Below are 17476 nucleotides of genomic sequence, written 5' to 3'. Positions count from 1 at the left end.
AGAACAGACACAGCTTTCTGCTTAAATTTAACATGAGGTACGACTTCAGCATATCATTTGGATTTCTTCCTTTTTCCAGCAGTCTGCTTGACATAATAAGGATTTGATCCTTTGGATCCAGATTTGTTTATCTTTTTATTTCTTTTTCGCAGTTGTTCATAGATAAGCTGAGATTCAAATGACATTAGACCTTCAAACTCGACATGATTTATGTCCTTTTTCAACATTTTGTTCTCTGAAGGCAGTTTCACCAAATTGTCAGTCATATGCTCCTTTATTCCATCAATGCAATTTTCTGCATTCTCTAGTTTTGCAGCATGTTGTGAGATTTCTTCATTGACCTTGTCTGTTGTAACTCTGAGGTACAGAATCACTGTTTTCATGATTATCCAAAATTTCCAAGTCCTCATTCAACATTTTGTTCTCCGAAGGCAATTGCGTCACATTGTCAGTCACTTGATTCTTTATTCCATCAGCGCAATTTTCTGCGTTCGTCAGTTTTGCAACATGTTGCGCTGTAACCTCTGGGCTACAGAAGCTACTTTCAGATTTGTTTTCAGTCTTTGTTTTAGTCCTGCCTCAGATTTGATTACACAGGAATAATCACTAGCAAAATTTGCAACATCTTCTGATAATTCATTTTCACCTACTGTTGATGAAAATAATTCTTTCAATATTGGTTTAGATGAGTCTGATTTATTTACACATTGGTCTATTTCCTTTCCTTCAGAAGTGAATTTCTTATTTATAGACTTGCATTGTTCCCATAACTCATCATGTTTCTCAACCAAAATCCTGTTGACATCTCTGTCCTAGGGGGTTATTATTGATGTTCGAACTCCGGCAACACCATGCTTGAGAGGATTTATCCATGTATATTCATGTCTTGTGACCGCATTAGCATCAAATGCTCTCATTTCATTTGATGACTTCTTACCATCTGACCTGTTAGACAGGTCGCTTTGAACAACATGTGGTGGAACCACTGTTAATACTCTTTGTATGTGCATGGCTGGCCCGACTCATACTGATTCTACCTGTGGCTCCTCCCCCTTGATTCCCTGAATAAAGGCAATAATACCATAACCCCTCCCCCAGAACAAGCTTGGGACTCGGGTAAGCAACATGAGATGTGCCTTCTGTTTATGGTAATAAAAGCCTATCAGTCAGGTAATCTCTAGTCTTTAGAGATATTGATAGCGCATCACCACAGATCCTCTTAAACTTGTCAGTGCCTTCACTTCAGCCTTCTCAGCCACATCTTTCGATTTCTGATCCAATTATTCCTTTTCTCTGCTTAGCTCGAATTACTGCCTCCTCGGTTGCTCCTCCTGTTCCCTTCGCTGCCTCCTTAGCTGCTCCTCCTGTTCCTTTCATTGCCTCCTTACCTGCTCCTCCTGTTCCCTTCACTACTTTATTTGCTGCATCATTAGCTGCTCCTCTAAGGTGTATTTCTCATCAGGCACATCCATTTGTGCTTGAAGAGCAGCCAATTCGTCTTTAGCCTTTATATGTAGAGTTGAAGCAATTGAAACACAGGAAGCCCCAGAGCCCACTTTGGAACTTCTTTTGCTACTCCCACTCCTTGGTTCAAGGAATGCATGTGTCTGTACTGTTGCATTCCCGCTCCTGGGCTTAGTTTGTACAGGCACTTTTGAGCATTTGCCATTATCTTTACCGGCCCTAGTAAGATCACTCATCTGAATTGAGGCAATAATCATTGTTTTCTGCTGGATTTACTTCTGATTCGACATGTGTTGCCCAAGTCCGACTCCTTTTCAAATTTGAATCTGATGGTTTATTCCCCTTTATCCTCTTCTTCAAAATTTTGTGACACATTTTTTGCCATTTATGTACCTGTAGAATCGGCTGACATCATACATAGTGTTTTTGTGTAGTCTTTATTCTCATCAACCGAAGCTGCCTTTTCTTCTTTTTCAATTGCCCGCTTCAGACTAGCGACATAAACAACTTTGTCACCTGATGTACCTACCCTTCGTTGCTTCAGTTCTGTTCCAAGTTCCGCAACCCTCATGTCTTCAATAGGTTGCTCTCCAACAGCAATGCTGGCGACTGCAGCCATTTTAATCATCTTGTTCCACCGTCTGTCAAACTCGAGCACCAAGCATACACAACATGAGCCAATTCAACAGTCCCCAAGGGACTAGCAGCAGCAACTCCAATTTCAAACTGTATTCCAAACTTGTCACAAATTGACAGAAAGAATCCACAGATGTAAGCCTACCACCTCTAATGGCTGTAATGTCCTGCCATTACCAAGCGAGTTTTCACCACAGCATCTACCTATAATATCATTAATTTTCAAGAAATGCCTTTACCAATATGTTGACATAATCCCCTTCTAACAGATTAGAAGCTTCTAATTATTTTTCTGGCCATAACTCAGACAGATGGATGTGGATTTCAAACTGCAAAGCAAATTCACATGTGTAAGATGGCCATCATATTATTTTCAATATCACTCCAGACACAGAGAGACTACCTTCTAGCCTTCTACTTTCTGTTCCAACTATAATTCTTCTTTGATTAACTACAACAGTTTCTTTTCACTTAATTTCTCTCAATTTATCACGACAATTTCTGTTGACTTATTACAATTTCTGTTAACTTTAATGTAGTGATTTATATAGAAACTTAGAAGCTAAGTTAGGGGTTTGTCTGCGACACATTTTCAATCATTTCCAGTACAAGTTCAGTTGTTTTTAAATCCTTTAATATTAACGCAAAAACTTGTAATAGACTTCTGATATTTTATGTAGTGGATTCTTAACAACAAAACATTCATATAAAAGTTAATGAACTGTAAATGATAATCAAATTATACTTAATGATTCTGAAACCAGTCAACAGAAATTATCAATCCCTAACTTCCCCTCCTTCTAGTTTCCAACTGCTGAAGTTAGCTGTATAACCTCATTTTAAGCTTGTGCATAACTCCTGTGAATGGTCTTTGGTGCGGTGCACTGGCCCTGACTCCATCACCTGCACTGCCAAGGCCGAGTCCAGCGTGCATGCATCACAACACTCCATGGCGCATGCATACTGGCTAACACGCTGGCCCCACCTGACACCACTGCCACTGGTGCCAAGCCTACCACGCATCTGCTGCCATGCTCTGACTCCATAAACGGTGCTGATTCTCATGCATGCACCAATGGAAAGAGATCTATGGACCCCGGAGGATATCGCTGATGCCCCCGACCACAACAGGTAGGGACCGAGCCTATGGCTCTTGCAGTAAGAAAGTATATGCTTGGGATGAAGGTTCATTTCTAGAATGGCAGATTTATATGAGGAGAAGTTAAGCAGATCAGGTTATACTCTCCTGAGGTGACCTTGCTAAAATTAACAAATTTAGTTAAGAGCTTGACAAGATAGATGCAGTGTTGACGTTTCTCCCAGCCAAGTTGTATGAAACCAGTTGCCACAGGGAGATGCTTTGCAGGTGAAAGATAATTTGGGAAGTATGTCCTTCATAAATTTGTGTATTTCCATATTTCCTTATGACATAGAAGTTGGCCATTTTTAACCATTTCACTGAGTAGATTTAAGACAAAGATCAAAAGGATTCTCAGCAATTAGATATTAGATATCAGGTCAATGCAGGAAAATGACAATGAGGCAAAAGATCAGCCATGATCTTTCTGAAGGGAAGAGCATGCAGCAGGGACTGAATGGCAGAATCCAAGGATTATCATTCCTAAACAGCCACTTTATGTAAGGATCATACTTGATTCATGTCCCACTATGCGTATGTCTTTGACCAGCTCTTGAATGTTCCCTTATGTGATTGTGGGAGATGTCCCCTCTCTATTCCAAACAAGGGTGTTTTAGGGGTGATGTCATTCTCTGAAAGGAATGCAGTAAAATGTTGAGAAATATGTGAAATTCAGTGAAGCCCCATGAGGAATTGCACGCATTCCATTTTTGCATTTACATCAAGGTGTGCACCACCCTATCACGACTTCAATTTGAAATTTGGCCAATTTTGTAACTTTTTTGAAGGGAATCCAATTGGGCAATTGTGCTAAAAGAAGGCAAATCCAACTGCACTAATGGTGGGTGCAAGCTTGTGAACAAATTTTAACTTCAGATTTTGCTCAGGCAATAATTTAACTCCTTAAGATTCTATCCAAAATTAATATGCATGTTCATTTACAGATATTAATAATTTTGGAATAATTACTAGTTTATATCCCATTCTAAAAATAATTTAAAGAATGATGAATGCATATAATACTGTGTTGGAGTGGCTTCAAGGATTTCAGGCAGATGCATTTCCATCCCAAGTTTCCATTTATAACACTTTGACAGGCAATAGTTTCCTCCTGGAGATCATATTCTGTTAATCAACCCATTAACATGAGTAAGGTTTGTGTCTGGATTGAGGGCAGAACATTCTGTGTGAACTCTGACTGACCAGCTCTCAAATTGAATGTAGTAATTTAATGGCTATGAAAATTGACCAATACTTTGTTTGAATCGTACAATATCACTGTGGAATTGAACTGAATTAAATGCAGATGGTCATTTTTGGGCAGACAATGATACAATTCTATCAAACATTCATCTACCTTATCCAAGGTAGAAAGAAGTGGGTCACCAAAGAAACCCCCAAAAATTTAAACTGCTGTTCTCGATGGATTGCTAATAAAATGAGTTCCTGGCATTAACTTGCACATCAGTGAGGGAATAAAAATTGAGTTCTGATTACAGAAAGAATATCCAGGCAACCAAACCATATCAAAAACTCAGCCAAATGGTGTCTGAGTTTTCGTAACTGTGAAAGAACCTGAGGTTGAAGAAGAACCTATTGGAAATGTTCCTTAGATATTCAAGACTATGGTGAAAATATATGAACTCCAATTATACATTTGAGGTTTTTTTTTCATTCTACCTACAGATTTTAAGATTCAACCCCTCCAATGTCCAAAGTCAAATAATCTTGATTTTATGTTGTGATAACTGAAACAATGGAGATGCTTCATTTATTCATATGTTCTGGACATATCAGAGTCTTTTTTTTTCAAATTTTATTTTATTGGCACATGTAACAAAATTGCATACAGAACCAAAAGTTCCATATATCAAAATCAATACATGCTTTTTTATCATTTCTCCCCTCCCACACAGAAAGAACCCTCAAGGGAAAAAAGGAAAAGAACAAAGAAAGAAAAAAAAAGAATATAGTTTTAAAACAATACTTGATATTACCTTAAGGCTAAATTATGATCTAATTATTCTAACACACAACTATCATCATGTTTTAAATATAAAGTATATAGTGAAATAAAACACGACTGTGTAATACATTACACAATCAAAATATAAAAAAATACACACACATACAACATCTAATAAACTAAAATAAAATGAGATACATTAAGGTGAGGCTGGGGAGTGGTAAAGTTCACACCATATTCTACCAATTGATATAATATAACTACTTATAAAATTACAACACCAATCTTTTGTATGGTAAGCAAATTTTCAAAAAAATTTCATATTTGTTCTTTAAATGATATGTAATCTTTTCCAAAGATATATAACTTCGCATTTTACAATGCCATCTATCTAATACGAAATCCATATCCAATTTCCATGAAATGGCTATACATTTCCTGGCAACTGCCAATGCAATCTTAAAAAATTATTTTTGAAACCAATCTAATTTTACATCTGGACTAATCCTTGATATATCCCCAAAAGAAACAACATAGGGTTTCCCGGGAGTTTAACGCCTATTACCTATTGAAGAGAATCTATTAAATAAGTCCAAAAAGAATTCAATTTGGGGCATGTCCATGTAAAATGTAAAAAGGTGCCTGTGTCCTGTTTACAAGAAAACCACTTATCCAAAATATTTAACTTCAATCTATTAAGCTTTTGTGGTGTAATATATAACTGATGTATGAAATTATATTACATCATTCTACATCTAACATTTATTGTATTTTTCACACTATCATAACATTTTTGTGTCCAACTTCTAACATTTATATCTTTACCCAGGTCCATTTCCCACCTATTTTTAGATTTATGTAAATATTTCTTTTTTACTCCCCTCAAAAGTAGTGAAGTCATAACTGATATGAACTTTTTTTATATTGGATCTGATATTATTGTTCCTATTTCATCATCTTCTAAAAGCAAATAAGGTGTAATTTAATCTTTCTCATAGATAAGCCTTTAATTGATAATATCTGAATATTGTCTTATTTTGTATTCCATATTTAGCTTTCAATTGGTCAAATGTCATTTAATATCTGCCTTGATAACATTCTTTAATAAATTTTATTCCTTTTTTTGACCAATTAATAAAATTTGTATTATTCAACATAAATGGGATCAATTTATTTTGCACCAGTGGCATTCTCTCTAATCCACATCCCTTAACTCCCATCAATATATATATCTTATGCCACATCCTAACCAAATGTTTTAATATTGGTGTGCCTGTTTCTCCAGTTAATAATACCTCATTTCATTTATATAGAAATTCTTCAGATTCCTCTTCACTTATTTGATTCATTTCTATATTAACCCAAGACATGTTATCTCCTTCCTCAAAAAAAGAGGAAAGAAATCATAGTTGGACTGCTTTATAATAATACTCAAAATTTGGAAGTTGTAGACCTCCCGATTCAAACCTCCAAGTTAATTTTTCCATAGAAATCCTCAACATCTTGCCTTTCCACAAGAATTTCCTTATAATTTTATTTAGATCTTTTAAAAGCTTTTTTTAATGTATCAATGGATAAAGATTGAAATAAATATTGCACCTGTGAAAAAATATTCATTTTAACACAATTTACTCAGCCAATTTATGTAATTGGTAAATCAACCCATTTTTTAAAATCCTCTTCATAATTAATTGTAAAAAGATTCTCTAACTGGTTATCAGTTCTATTTCCCAAATATTTCATCCCACATTCAAGCCATTTAAATGTTGTATTTTGCCTACTCTGGCTATAGTCACCAAAAGTCAATGGCATAATTTAACTTGCATACCAATTAACCTTATATCCTGAAACTGCTCCATATTGTTCTAATTGCATATGTAATTTGCCTAACAAATTTTCCAGATCTTTCAAATAAACAATCACATCATCTGTAAAAAAAACTAATTTTATGTTCATTAGCCCATATTTTAATACCCTTTAAATCTAAGTCTTTTCTAATAAATTCGGGTAATGGTTCAATTACTAATTCAAAAAGAGCCAGAAATAATGGATAACCATGTCTTGTTGATTTTGTTAATTTAATCTAATCAGACATGAGACCATTTGTCACTACACCAAAAGCTTATGTTTACTAACAATGTTTAAACCAAATGTGGCTGAAGAGTCTGTAACTGCAGGGTATTAGTTCAGGTTAAGAGTTTGACATTTTATGGATGAGGTGAGGAGAGGAATTTGACCTTGCAGCAGATGAAGATATTGAACAGTCCAAAATTAATGGATTTTTGGCACATGGGGAATTGAAGAACATTTAGTAGAGTGGGAAAATAGACTTAAAGGACAGAATCAGCTGTAATATTGAATAGTAGAGCAAGCTCAAGGGAGGTATTATTTTGCCTCCCCTCTTCTTATTCATTATCTTATTTCATTGATATCATTTTTGGAGGTTGTAGTATGCACAACCACTCTACTTGTTGAGCTATCCATGATCTCAACCAGATCCTTTGATATCTACCAGGCATTTGGTCTGGCCAGATGGGCTGCAAATTCTTTCCTGTATTTTGCTTTCCTGTTTAAAGTACTTCTCATCTTTATTTTTCTGATGTCTGCATCAAGCTGTTGAATGAGGCTTCTCAAAATCTGTCATTTACTTCAAAGTAGTTAAAGATGATTAAAATAATCTTCCATGAAAATAAACAAACAATACTTGACATAGGGAAAAAAGAATACGAAATGTGTATTGATACACCTGGCATAATGAGTTTCTGTTCTTGGTTGTGGCATAGAGGTGCTGAATAGTGTCCAGCTGCTCTCATGTAGGGAAGGAATGAAAATTGGATGGAAAAAAAATAAGAAAAATATAAATACTTTAAAGTGCTGGAAAATGTGTGCTCCTCTGAAATGCAGGTCAACCTGTCCTCTGTACGATGCTACAAATCAAGAGTTGTCAAATTAAACATGAGATTTAATGTTTGCTGACTTGGAGAAGAAAATCTGAGAGCACTGTGTTCCACAACAGGTGTCTCCTGTTGGCATGGCCACGTAGCTGTATTGGCCATGGAGTAGACCACATGTGGTACAGGCCCATTGGCTCCTTCTCAAACCAAATAGGTGGATGAAGGAAAACAGTAAATCTAGGTGGGAGAGCAGAAACGTTTGGGAGAAATACAATATAAATAGCTCTTACAGAAAGCCAATTTAAAAATATTTGCTTAAAAATAAATTAGGCTTATATTTGCTGACCTGGATCGGTATTGTGCAGCATCAACATATTAGCATCATGAATTTGGATTGCAAGCTTGCAGATTTCAGACAGACATTATGGAGGACACCACAACCAGACAGTCTGGATAAGGTAACCCCAATGTCAGAATTTAGAGGTTTATGGCTGCATTAGAAAATTATGCAGTCAAGATCAAATTACCTTCAACCGAAATAATCATCATGTGCTCCATCATTCTCTCTAAATATCTGCACATAATATTTGCAACACTTTCCTGAACTCTAACCATAAGCACTGTTAACTTTGGAAGCATACAACTCCTGTCATAGTGTTAATGATGAAAGGACATTCACAACATATTTATCTGTCAGTTCAATTGAAATCATTTATCTTGAATGTCAGCTGCCCATAAAATCCAGCCAAAATCTAACCTTGCAGATAAACCCCATGGATCAGATACAGAACGAAAGCAAATGTTTAAATTATTACATATAACAAGCTACAAATAGAAATGTTTTTGATTACAAATGTTGAAACAAAATTTAAACTCTACTTAAGTAGGGAAACAAAGTCACTGGTACAAATTATGAGTTTTATTTGTTCATTGGTTGTTACAATATTAGTTACATTTTATTTTAAAAGGATAAGCAATGTAATGGAACATTTATTTCAAGAACCTAAAATATTGATTTAGTAAACAAATAAAATTGATTTAGGTGAGATGAGTTTTGTTGGAAATGTTTAGTTGACAAAAAGCTGCTTAAATTTAAAAGGCATGTGAGCAACTTTATGACTGAAGGTCACCTCAACCCTAATTACATCAAGCAACACATCCAATACATTGGACTCCCTGAATCAGGTGTATGTCATTGCTGGGTTACAGTGGAACAAATATATAAACCAAAGGAAAAAGAAATCAAATCATTTTGATTGTGGAAAAACTACTTCAAAGTAGTTAAAGATGATTAAAATAATCTTCCATGAAAATAAACAAACAATACTTGACATAGGAAAAAACCAAATATAAAATCTAAGATGATTACAATAATTAGCAAACAACAATAAATCAATAGCCCGTTTAACAGCACAATCAACTTGGAGAGTGGTGGAGCACACGGAGATTATAAGAATACAAGAATATAGGTGCAGGAACAGACCACTCAGCTGCTCATGGCTGGCTCACCATTCAATGTGATCAGGGTGGATCTTTGTCAGGCCCCTTCTCATTTTCTGCGTCACTTTCCCTGAGAGTCTTTCTCCTCTTCAAGTACTTCAAGTGATCCCTTGGGACAGAGAAGTTCAAAGATGTTCGCATCTCCGCCAGAAGTTCTTCTGCATCTCAGTTTTACATGATCGCTCCATTAACCTGTAACCTCATTCCAAAGTACTCGGCAGCTTTAATGTGAAAAGAAGTTGAATAGTTTAGATTGGTTATTCATCATTCACAATCATAAGAATGGGAAAAGTAGTAGGATGATGAAACATAGGGTGAAAAAGAACTTACTCAAAATCAGAATAATGAGAAGAACAGAAATCCTGCAAGCTGATCTCCCAGGGGAAGGAAATGGCACTGACTCAAGCAGAACAAATAAATAGATTTAAAAAAAAGGTAGAAATCTGAAAATTAAGTAGAAAATGTTGGAGGTTCAGCAGGAAGAATAAACTGAAAGAATTGGTTAATGTTTCAGGTGTGTAACCTTTTCAGAACCAGCCAGAAACCACTGCATATCCGCTGTAAATCAACATAACCTACCAAATTATTGTGAAAAATTTACTCCGGGAGCCAAACCTGGCTCTGACATATTGTAAATCCTTCTTGGCCTCTTCAAGAATCTCTTGCATGCCAAGTACTTGCTCATTGAGAGTTTTGGCTTTCCTCTATGAAGTTATAAGTTTCTGCTCACCCACCGGTAAACAAAGAAGATGCAGGTATGTCATCAACCACAGTTGAACTTAGTGAACGATAACCCCGATGAATAAAGCTCCCATCCTGCTGGAGTCGAATCAGCTGATATACTCTGTGCATTCTGCATCTTCTGCTTCTATACTGTGGCACGTTTACGCTCGCCACCATCACTCACTATATTAAGCAATGCTAAAGCCCAATGGTCACCCACAAAAGGTCAGAAAACTATTTTCAGATCCCTAACATTATTGCTGTTTGTTCACATTGTTAAAAAAAATTCTCATGATCATTTCACTTACTATTTAAAAAGCATAAAAATATATTACAGATATTTTTGTTATTTCCAGTTTATTTTTAAATAATATTTGTAGAATATTCCAATTATACTTATTTAAATGCCAGATTTTAAATATGTTTTCTTATTTAAAAAAAAATAATTATTATATCTTTTTTTAATAATCTGTATATGTTTTTGTCTTTGAATGTCAGAAATATTCATGATAAACCCATGCATACTTAATCATGGACTGTGAACCCCTCTTCAACTGCATGATGAATGGATGAACTTGCATGACAATGGCTGTCCGATGCTGCACAATGTGTTGAGTCAAAGTTGGCCACTGTTTACCTGCTGCAAAGAATTAACTTTAGACTTGACATGCGTGATATTGGAGCTAGAATCCTTGACATTTATTTACTTTCAGGCAGGTTTTTTAAGTGACTAGATGTATTGATCTTACCATCAAGGTAAAACAAACCATGTATTCATCTGAGCCATCTGTAACAGAACTTGTGTATAATCAATTAGGAACATAGGAACATAGGAAGTAGGAACAGGAGTAGGCCAAAAATGGCCCATCGAGCCTGCTCCGCCATTCAATATGATCATGACTGATCTAATTTATGACCTAACTCCACGTACCTGCCTTCTCCCCATATCCCCTAATTCCTCTATCATGGAAAAATTTATCTAACCAAATTTTAAATATGTTTAATGAGGCAGCCTCAACCACTTCCCTGGTTAGAGAATTCCACTACTCTCTGGGAAAAACTATTTTTCCTCATCTCTGTCCTAAATCTATTCCCCCGAATCTTGAGACTGTGTCCTCTCATTTTAGTTTCCCCGGCCACCTCAAAAAACCTTCCTACATCTATCCTATCCATACCCTTCATAATCCTATATGTTTCTATAAGATCTCCTCTCATTCTTCTGAACTCGAGCGAATACAATCCTAGATGATTTAATCTTTCATCATAAGTCAACCCCTTCATCCCAGGGATCAACCTAATAAACCTCCTCTGGGCCGTCTCCAAAGCCAATATATCCTTCCTCAAATATGGAGACCAGAACTGGACACAGTACTCCAGGTGCGGTCTCACCGGTACCTTATACAGTTGCAACATTACCTCCCTACTCCTGAATTCAATTCCTATAGCGATGAAGGCCAACATTCCATTTGCCTTCTTAATAACCTGCTGCACCTGCAACCTAACTTTTTGCGATTCACGCACAGACACTCCCAAGTCCCTCTGCACAACAGCATGCTGTAGTTTTTCACCCTTTAAATAATATTCAGTTCTTTTATTTTTCTTGCCAAAGTGGATAACCTCACACTTACTAACGTTGTACTCCATCTGCCAGACCTTTGCCCACTCATCCAGTTTAACTATATCCCTCTGCAGACTCTCCACATCCTCATTACAATTTGCTCTTCCACTCAATTTGGTGTCATCCGCAAACTTGGCTACACCACATTTTGTCCCCTCCTCCAAGTCATCAATGTAAATGATGAACAGTTGTGGGCCTAACACCGACCCCTGCAGCACCCCACTTACCTCTCTCTGCCAACCTGAAAAACTCCCATTTATTCCAACTCTCTGCCTCCTATCAGACAACCAATTTTCAATCCAGGCCAATATACTTCCCCGGACTCCGCTTTCCTGTAACTTACTGATAAGTCTCTTGTGCGGCACCTTATCAAACCCTTTCTGGAAATCCAAATATACAACATCAATCTGTTCCCCTCTATCCACCGCACCCATTATATCCTCAAAGAATCCTAACAAGTTTGTCAAACAAGATCTTCCCTTTCTCAAACCATGCTGCATCTGCCTGATTGAACCCTTACATTCCAAAAGTTTCACTATTTCATCTTTAATGACGGCTTCAAGCATTTTTCCAACTACAGACGTCAAGCTAATTGGCCAATAATTTCCATTCTTCTGCCTACATCCCTTCTTAAAAAGTGGCGTGCCATTTGCTGTCTTCCAGTCTGCCGGGACCTGCCCAGAATCCAAGGAATTTTGGTATATGACCTCCAATGCATCAACTATAACTTCTGCCATTTCCTTCAGAACCGTTGGATGCATATCATCAGGACCAGGTGATTTGTCTCCAGAGAGTTCACACCTGGGCTACACTTTTCATCCTGCCCCATGTTTTCAGTCTGCTCATTCCTCTCAGTGCACTGCATGTAGATCCCACCTTTAAGCCGAAGTTTACATTTTATAAAGTGCGATGATTAGAATTATTGCTAAACACAATGAGCTGTAGCAACTCAGTGAGTCAGGCAGCATCAGTGGGAGAAAACGAATGGTCAACATTTCGGGCCAAAACTCTTTATCAGGATTGCTTGGCCCACTGAGTACCTCCTGAGCTTCAGATTCCAACATCTTCAGTGTTCTCTGTGTCTTCTGTTAGAACTATTGGCTGCTAAGGTCACGTCAAGTGACTGGAAGAGAAGTTTCCTTGTACCAGCTGCAGATCAGAAGATGTGATGGAATGATACAAATAAAATGGAATGCCAGGCAGTGGATTCGGTCTGAAATATCATTATTATCTATTATTTTTGCCCCACCATTAATCATAGGGTCAGCAGTGGGTTTGTCAGTGATATCAAGAACTGTAGTCACTTTGCTGGTCACTTGATTTGGTCACAATTAAGACCACAAAATGCAGTATAAGCTCCTGAATTAGGTCATTCTGCCAGTCGAGTCTACTTGCCATTCGAGTTGTGCCTGATGGTATTTTTTCCATTCAACACAATTCTCCTGCCTTCTCAACATAACCTTTGACACCCTTGACAATCAAGAACCTATCAACCTTTATTTTAAATGTACTCAATGGCTTGGCCTCCACAGTGGCCTGGAGAAACTAATTTCATGGATTCACCACCTTCTGGCTGAAGAATTTTTTCATCTCTGTTCTAAAAGGGCATCCATTTGTGCAAAAGCTGGGCCCTCTGGTTCTAAACACTCCCACTACTGGAAACATCTCCATGCCCATTCCATCCAGCCCTTTTCACATTCGATAGGCTCTCCACCACTTCTCACCACTTCCTGCCTGCAAGAAAATATCATTTGGGTGGCCAGCCACTTCAGTTCCACTACCCACTGCCACGCTGACACATCTGTCCATGGCTTCATGTACTGCCAAGTTGAAGCCATCTGCAAAGTTGGAGGAACAAGACCTCATATTCCATCTTGGCAGTTTTCAACTAGATGGCATCAATATTGACCTCCAATTTCTGTTAACACCCTCCCCTAATCTCTTGCTTCCCACATCACTATGTCTCCCTTCCTCTAGTTCCACGCCTCTTCCTTCCCTCGAAGAACTATCTCAGCCCTCTGTCCTCACCTCGTAACTTATTTCTCTTCTCCCACCTCTATCTACCTGATAGCTTATGTTCCTCCCCTTCCCCTTCCACCCCCTCTTTATTGGTCCTCTCACCTGATTTTCGGCATACCTTTTGCTTTCTATTGATGTTGCATGATCTGCTGAGTTTTTCCAGCAATTTTATGTACTACACTGGAGCCCAGCACTTAAAGATTTTCTTCTTGAGTACATCATCTGTTTTGGAGCAGTGCCTACCATGGTTAAGTTTCTGCAGCATATGCAAACCATGAAATGTGAGTGCAAAGTATGCATTAATGTAGGAATATGAGAGCATATGGGAATACAGGAAAGATAGGTATGAGTCTGACTGACAAAGACTGTTGGTACATGAGTAATGGAATAGAGTCCATTCAGTAGTGTTGGATAAGGAAGTGTAACTGACAGGATCGATATCTGAAGTACTCACTAAGCTTGACCACTGAACATTTTGTGGCACTGCACTGAAGCGTTCATATTATTGATCAAAACTGGAGATCAACAGCTAATACACAGCACAGACAACGTGTTGCATGGCTGGCCCCATTGTGTAAATGAGTGAGAAATACAATGACTGAATTGTTACTTGGATCAGAAGCAGCTTTGACTTCTGTATGAATTGAGTGCTAATTGGAGATGAATGTAGTCAGAGTGCACATATATGGGCACTTTTAATTTACACCTTAAAACCTGGTTCCTGTTAGGTAACATGAGTAATACCACCACCATCTGGTCTACATTGTTTAAGCTGTTCTGAGCCTTTTAAAGAAAAGCAGGATATTTTAGTAAAGTCTTTGATTTGTTCACCCATCAATATTTTCTGACATTTCATTAAAGCTTCTTTTTCAATGGGTCCACAATACAAGTTGGCAAGTACTAAAGCATCTTACATTGAGCAGATGTGAATATATTGGAGAGCTTTTGTAGTTGTCTGCATCCATTGATCAACTTGCACACAGAACTCGGTGCCATCAACTGACAATAGGGCAAAGAGGGATGTGGAATTGAGCAGGCCATTTGGATGAGTGTAGAAAGGCCTATAGTTGGCAGAGATGTGGTGGGTTGAAGGACCTGTTTCAATGCTGCACAACTTGAGACATTAGTCTCCATGACTTATGAGACCCATTATTCTCCCCACATTCCCATCAACACACTTGGATTCTACACTCACCTCTAAATCAGGCTTATTAATTTTCCAATCGGCACATCTTTGGGAAGTAGGAAGAAACTTATGCAAGAAAACTCCAGATGGACAGCACCAGAGGTCAGGTTTGAACTTCGGTCACTGGAGGGGTGAAGCCACAGATCTATTAGTTGTGCCATTGTGCTGCCCAACTGGTTTTGTTATGTGAAACACATCTATCCTTCATATAAATAATTAGTAACACAACCTTTTAGTTTTGGAAATGGAACTTTGTGCACTTAAAATAATTATATGAACATGAAAAAACTTTCCCTTAAAAAATTGTTATTGCTAGAACTGTTAGTATAATTAGTAAACTTACTCTAGGAAGTAAATGGGAAAAGCCATTGTACTTAAATGGAGTGGAGTTATGATACGACTTTCTTCGCAGGTCGGATGTAAAGTCCTGAATTTCTTCCTCCTGTACATGCTGGGCTGCAATTACTTTTGGATGCTTTGTGAAGGAATCTACCTGCATACACTCATCGTGGTGGCAGTGTTTGCAGAGGAACAACATCTGCATTGGTATTATCTCCTGGGCTGGGGTACGTCTTATTAGAGGCAAAGGGAATTTGGCTCTAGAGCAAAGTGCTGAAAGGAAAAGCATTCAGGAAAATGTTCTTATTTTGAAAATCAAAGAGGTTGCAAGACCATTTTTTTGATCCAAGTGAAAATGATATGTGGAGTTTAATGTACTTTATATCAACTATCTACAATGACAAAAATGGAAGTTTCAAGTAAGCCTCCTCTGCATCCCACAATTCATTCTGATGGGAATCGATTCATCCTGATATTTTGTAATGGAAGTAGAAATTAATCAGGGTCCAAGAATACAGCCAGTTAATGTTTAAAACGGTTGGAACACTGGAATGCTAGAGGAACTCAGCCGGTCTCACGGCATCATTAGACAGATGCCTGAATTAAAAATCTGGGGCGAGAAGAATGGGCTGAGGGAGAAGCAATAAAAACATTTAATAAACTTAGTTTTAGATTCTCAAGGCAACTATTTGCAAAAATAATAATGTGCTATTATTTAGTAATGCAGACTGTTACGAAACTACAAAGTAATCAATATGTGCTGGAGATGGAGAATTATGCCATGGGTTGAGAATCTTCAGAACTTGCTGGTGAATTTGCATAATTGTCTCATTCTCCTTCAGTAGCCATGTTGTGTTACTTTCAGCTAACTGAATTGGTGCATTAATTGCATATTGTGGGAAGTTATGTTAATGATCATGCTCTCATTAAGGAAGGCTTCCTAGTTTCATATTTCTAGTGCATTCTTCCTCTATATCCCAACATTCACTGGTCTATTTCCATTTTAAGAATAATCCATGTTTTTATTCTATATACTAAAGTGGATAAACTCACATTTCTCTATCTGCCATTTTTTTCTTTCAATTTTAATCTCTCACTATTCCTTTCAGAATAGTATGCCTCCTTGTCATAACTTGTTTTCCCAACTGTCCTGTATCCTAAGGCTATGGTAAACTTAGTATTTTCACCTGGGTCACCATGATAGGTTCTTAATACTAGAAATACTGGTATAGATCCCTGTGGTACCAATAATCTCCCATATGCCTCAAGTCTCTATTTTCTGTCCTTTATCCAGTTCTCAATCAGTAAAGGCTACGAGGCCTTTACCTTGCATCAACCTTCCAAATACATTGCATCTATTCATCCAGATGGGCAAGGTGCTATCATAAATTTGTCAAATATGATTTCCCTTCATATACCATTATGACTTTGCATGGATTTGTTATGATTCGCTATGAGTCATGCTGATTTCTTCTTAATTGTCAATTCTAGCTATTTTATCATGGTTGGCAGTAGCATAGTGTGGTTATGCTACAGAACCTACAGGCAGAATCCTGTACTATGATGCAGAATCAAGTGTTTAATATGACAGCTGGTGAAGTTACAGATAAGTAATTAAATAAAGACTGATTTTAAAATAGCCATGAACTCATCAGTTTTTTCAGAAAAATATATATAAAAAATATATCTAAATATATATAAAAATATATAATAACTTTAAAATTGTATTTACAGTACAGTAGAAGCCAGTTCTGGACATTTAAATCTGTGCTACCCAAATGCAGCTACAACCCCATACATTTTAGATAGTGGAGGAAACCAGAACAACCAGGGAAAACACACACAGACACAAGGAGAATGTACAAACTCCTTACACACAGTGCTGGATTTAAATCCGGGTCACTGATGCTGCCAATTGTGTCGCACTGACCACTATAACTGTGCCATCCACAATGTTTCACTAAAAGCCCTTGCCTCCTTTGGTGCAGACTTA

General features: G+C 37.3%; 1 protein-coding gene across 1 annotated transcript in view; it reads left to right on the top strand.

Annotated features, from left to right (window-relative positions):
• The window catches only part of calcr (calcitonin receptor), a 175226-nt gene that overhangs the window by 114812 nt on the left and 42938 nt on the right, over window positions 1-17476 (top strand). Inside the window, exon 7 of the mRNA XM_069929191.1 lies at window positions 15557-15710. Within this exon, the coding sequence (XP_069785292.1) occupies window positions 15557-15710 (154 nt within the window). The remainder of the gene's footprint in view (window positions 1-15556; window positions 15711-17476) is intronic.

This window comes from Narcine bancroftii, chromosome 1 (genome assembly GCF_036971445.1).
Source record: "Narcine bancroftii isolate sNarBan1 chromosome 1, sNarBan1.hap1, whole genome shotgun sequence".
NCBI lineage: Eukaryota > Metazoa > Chordata > Chondrichthyes > Torpediniformes > Narcinidae > Narcine > Narcine bancroftii.
Note: the sequence above shows the minus strand (reverse complement) of the source record. Positions and strands in the feature narration are given on the sequence as shown.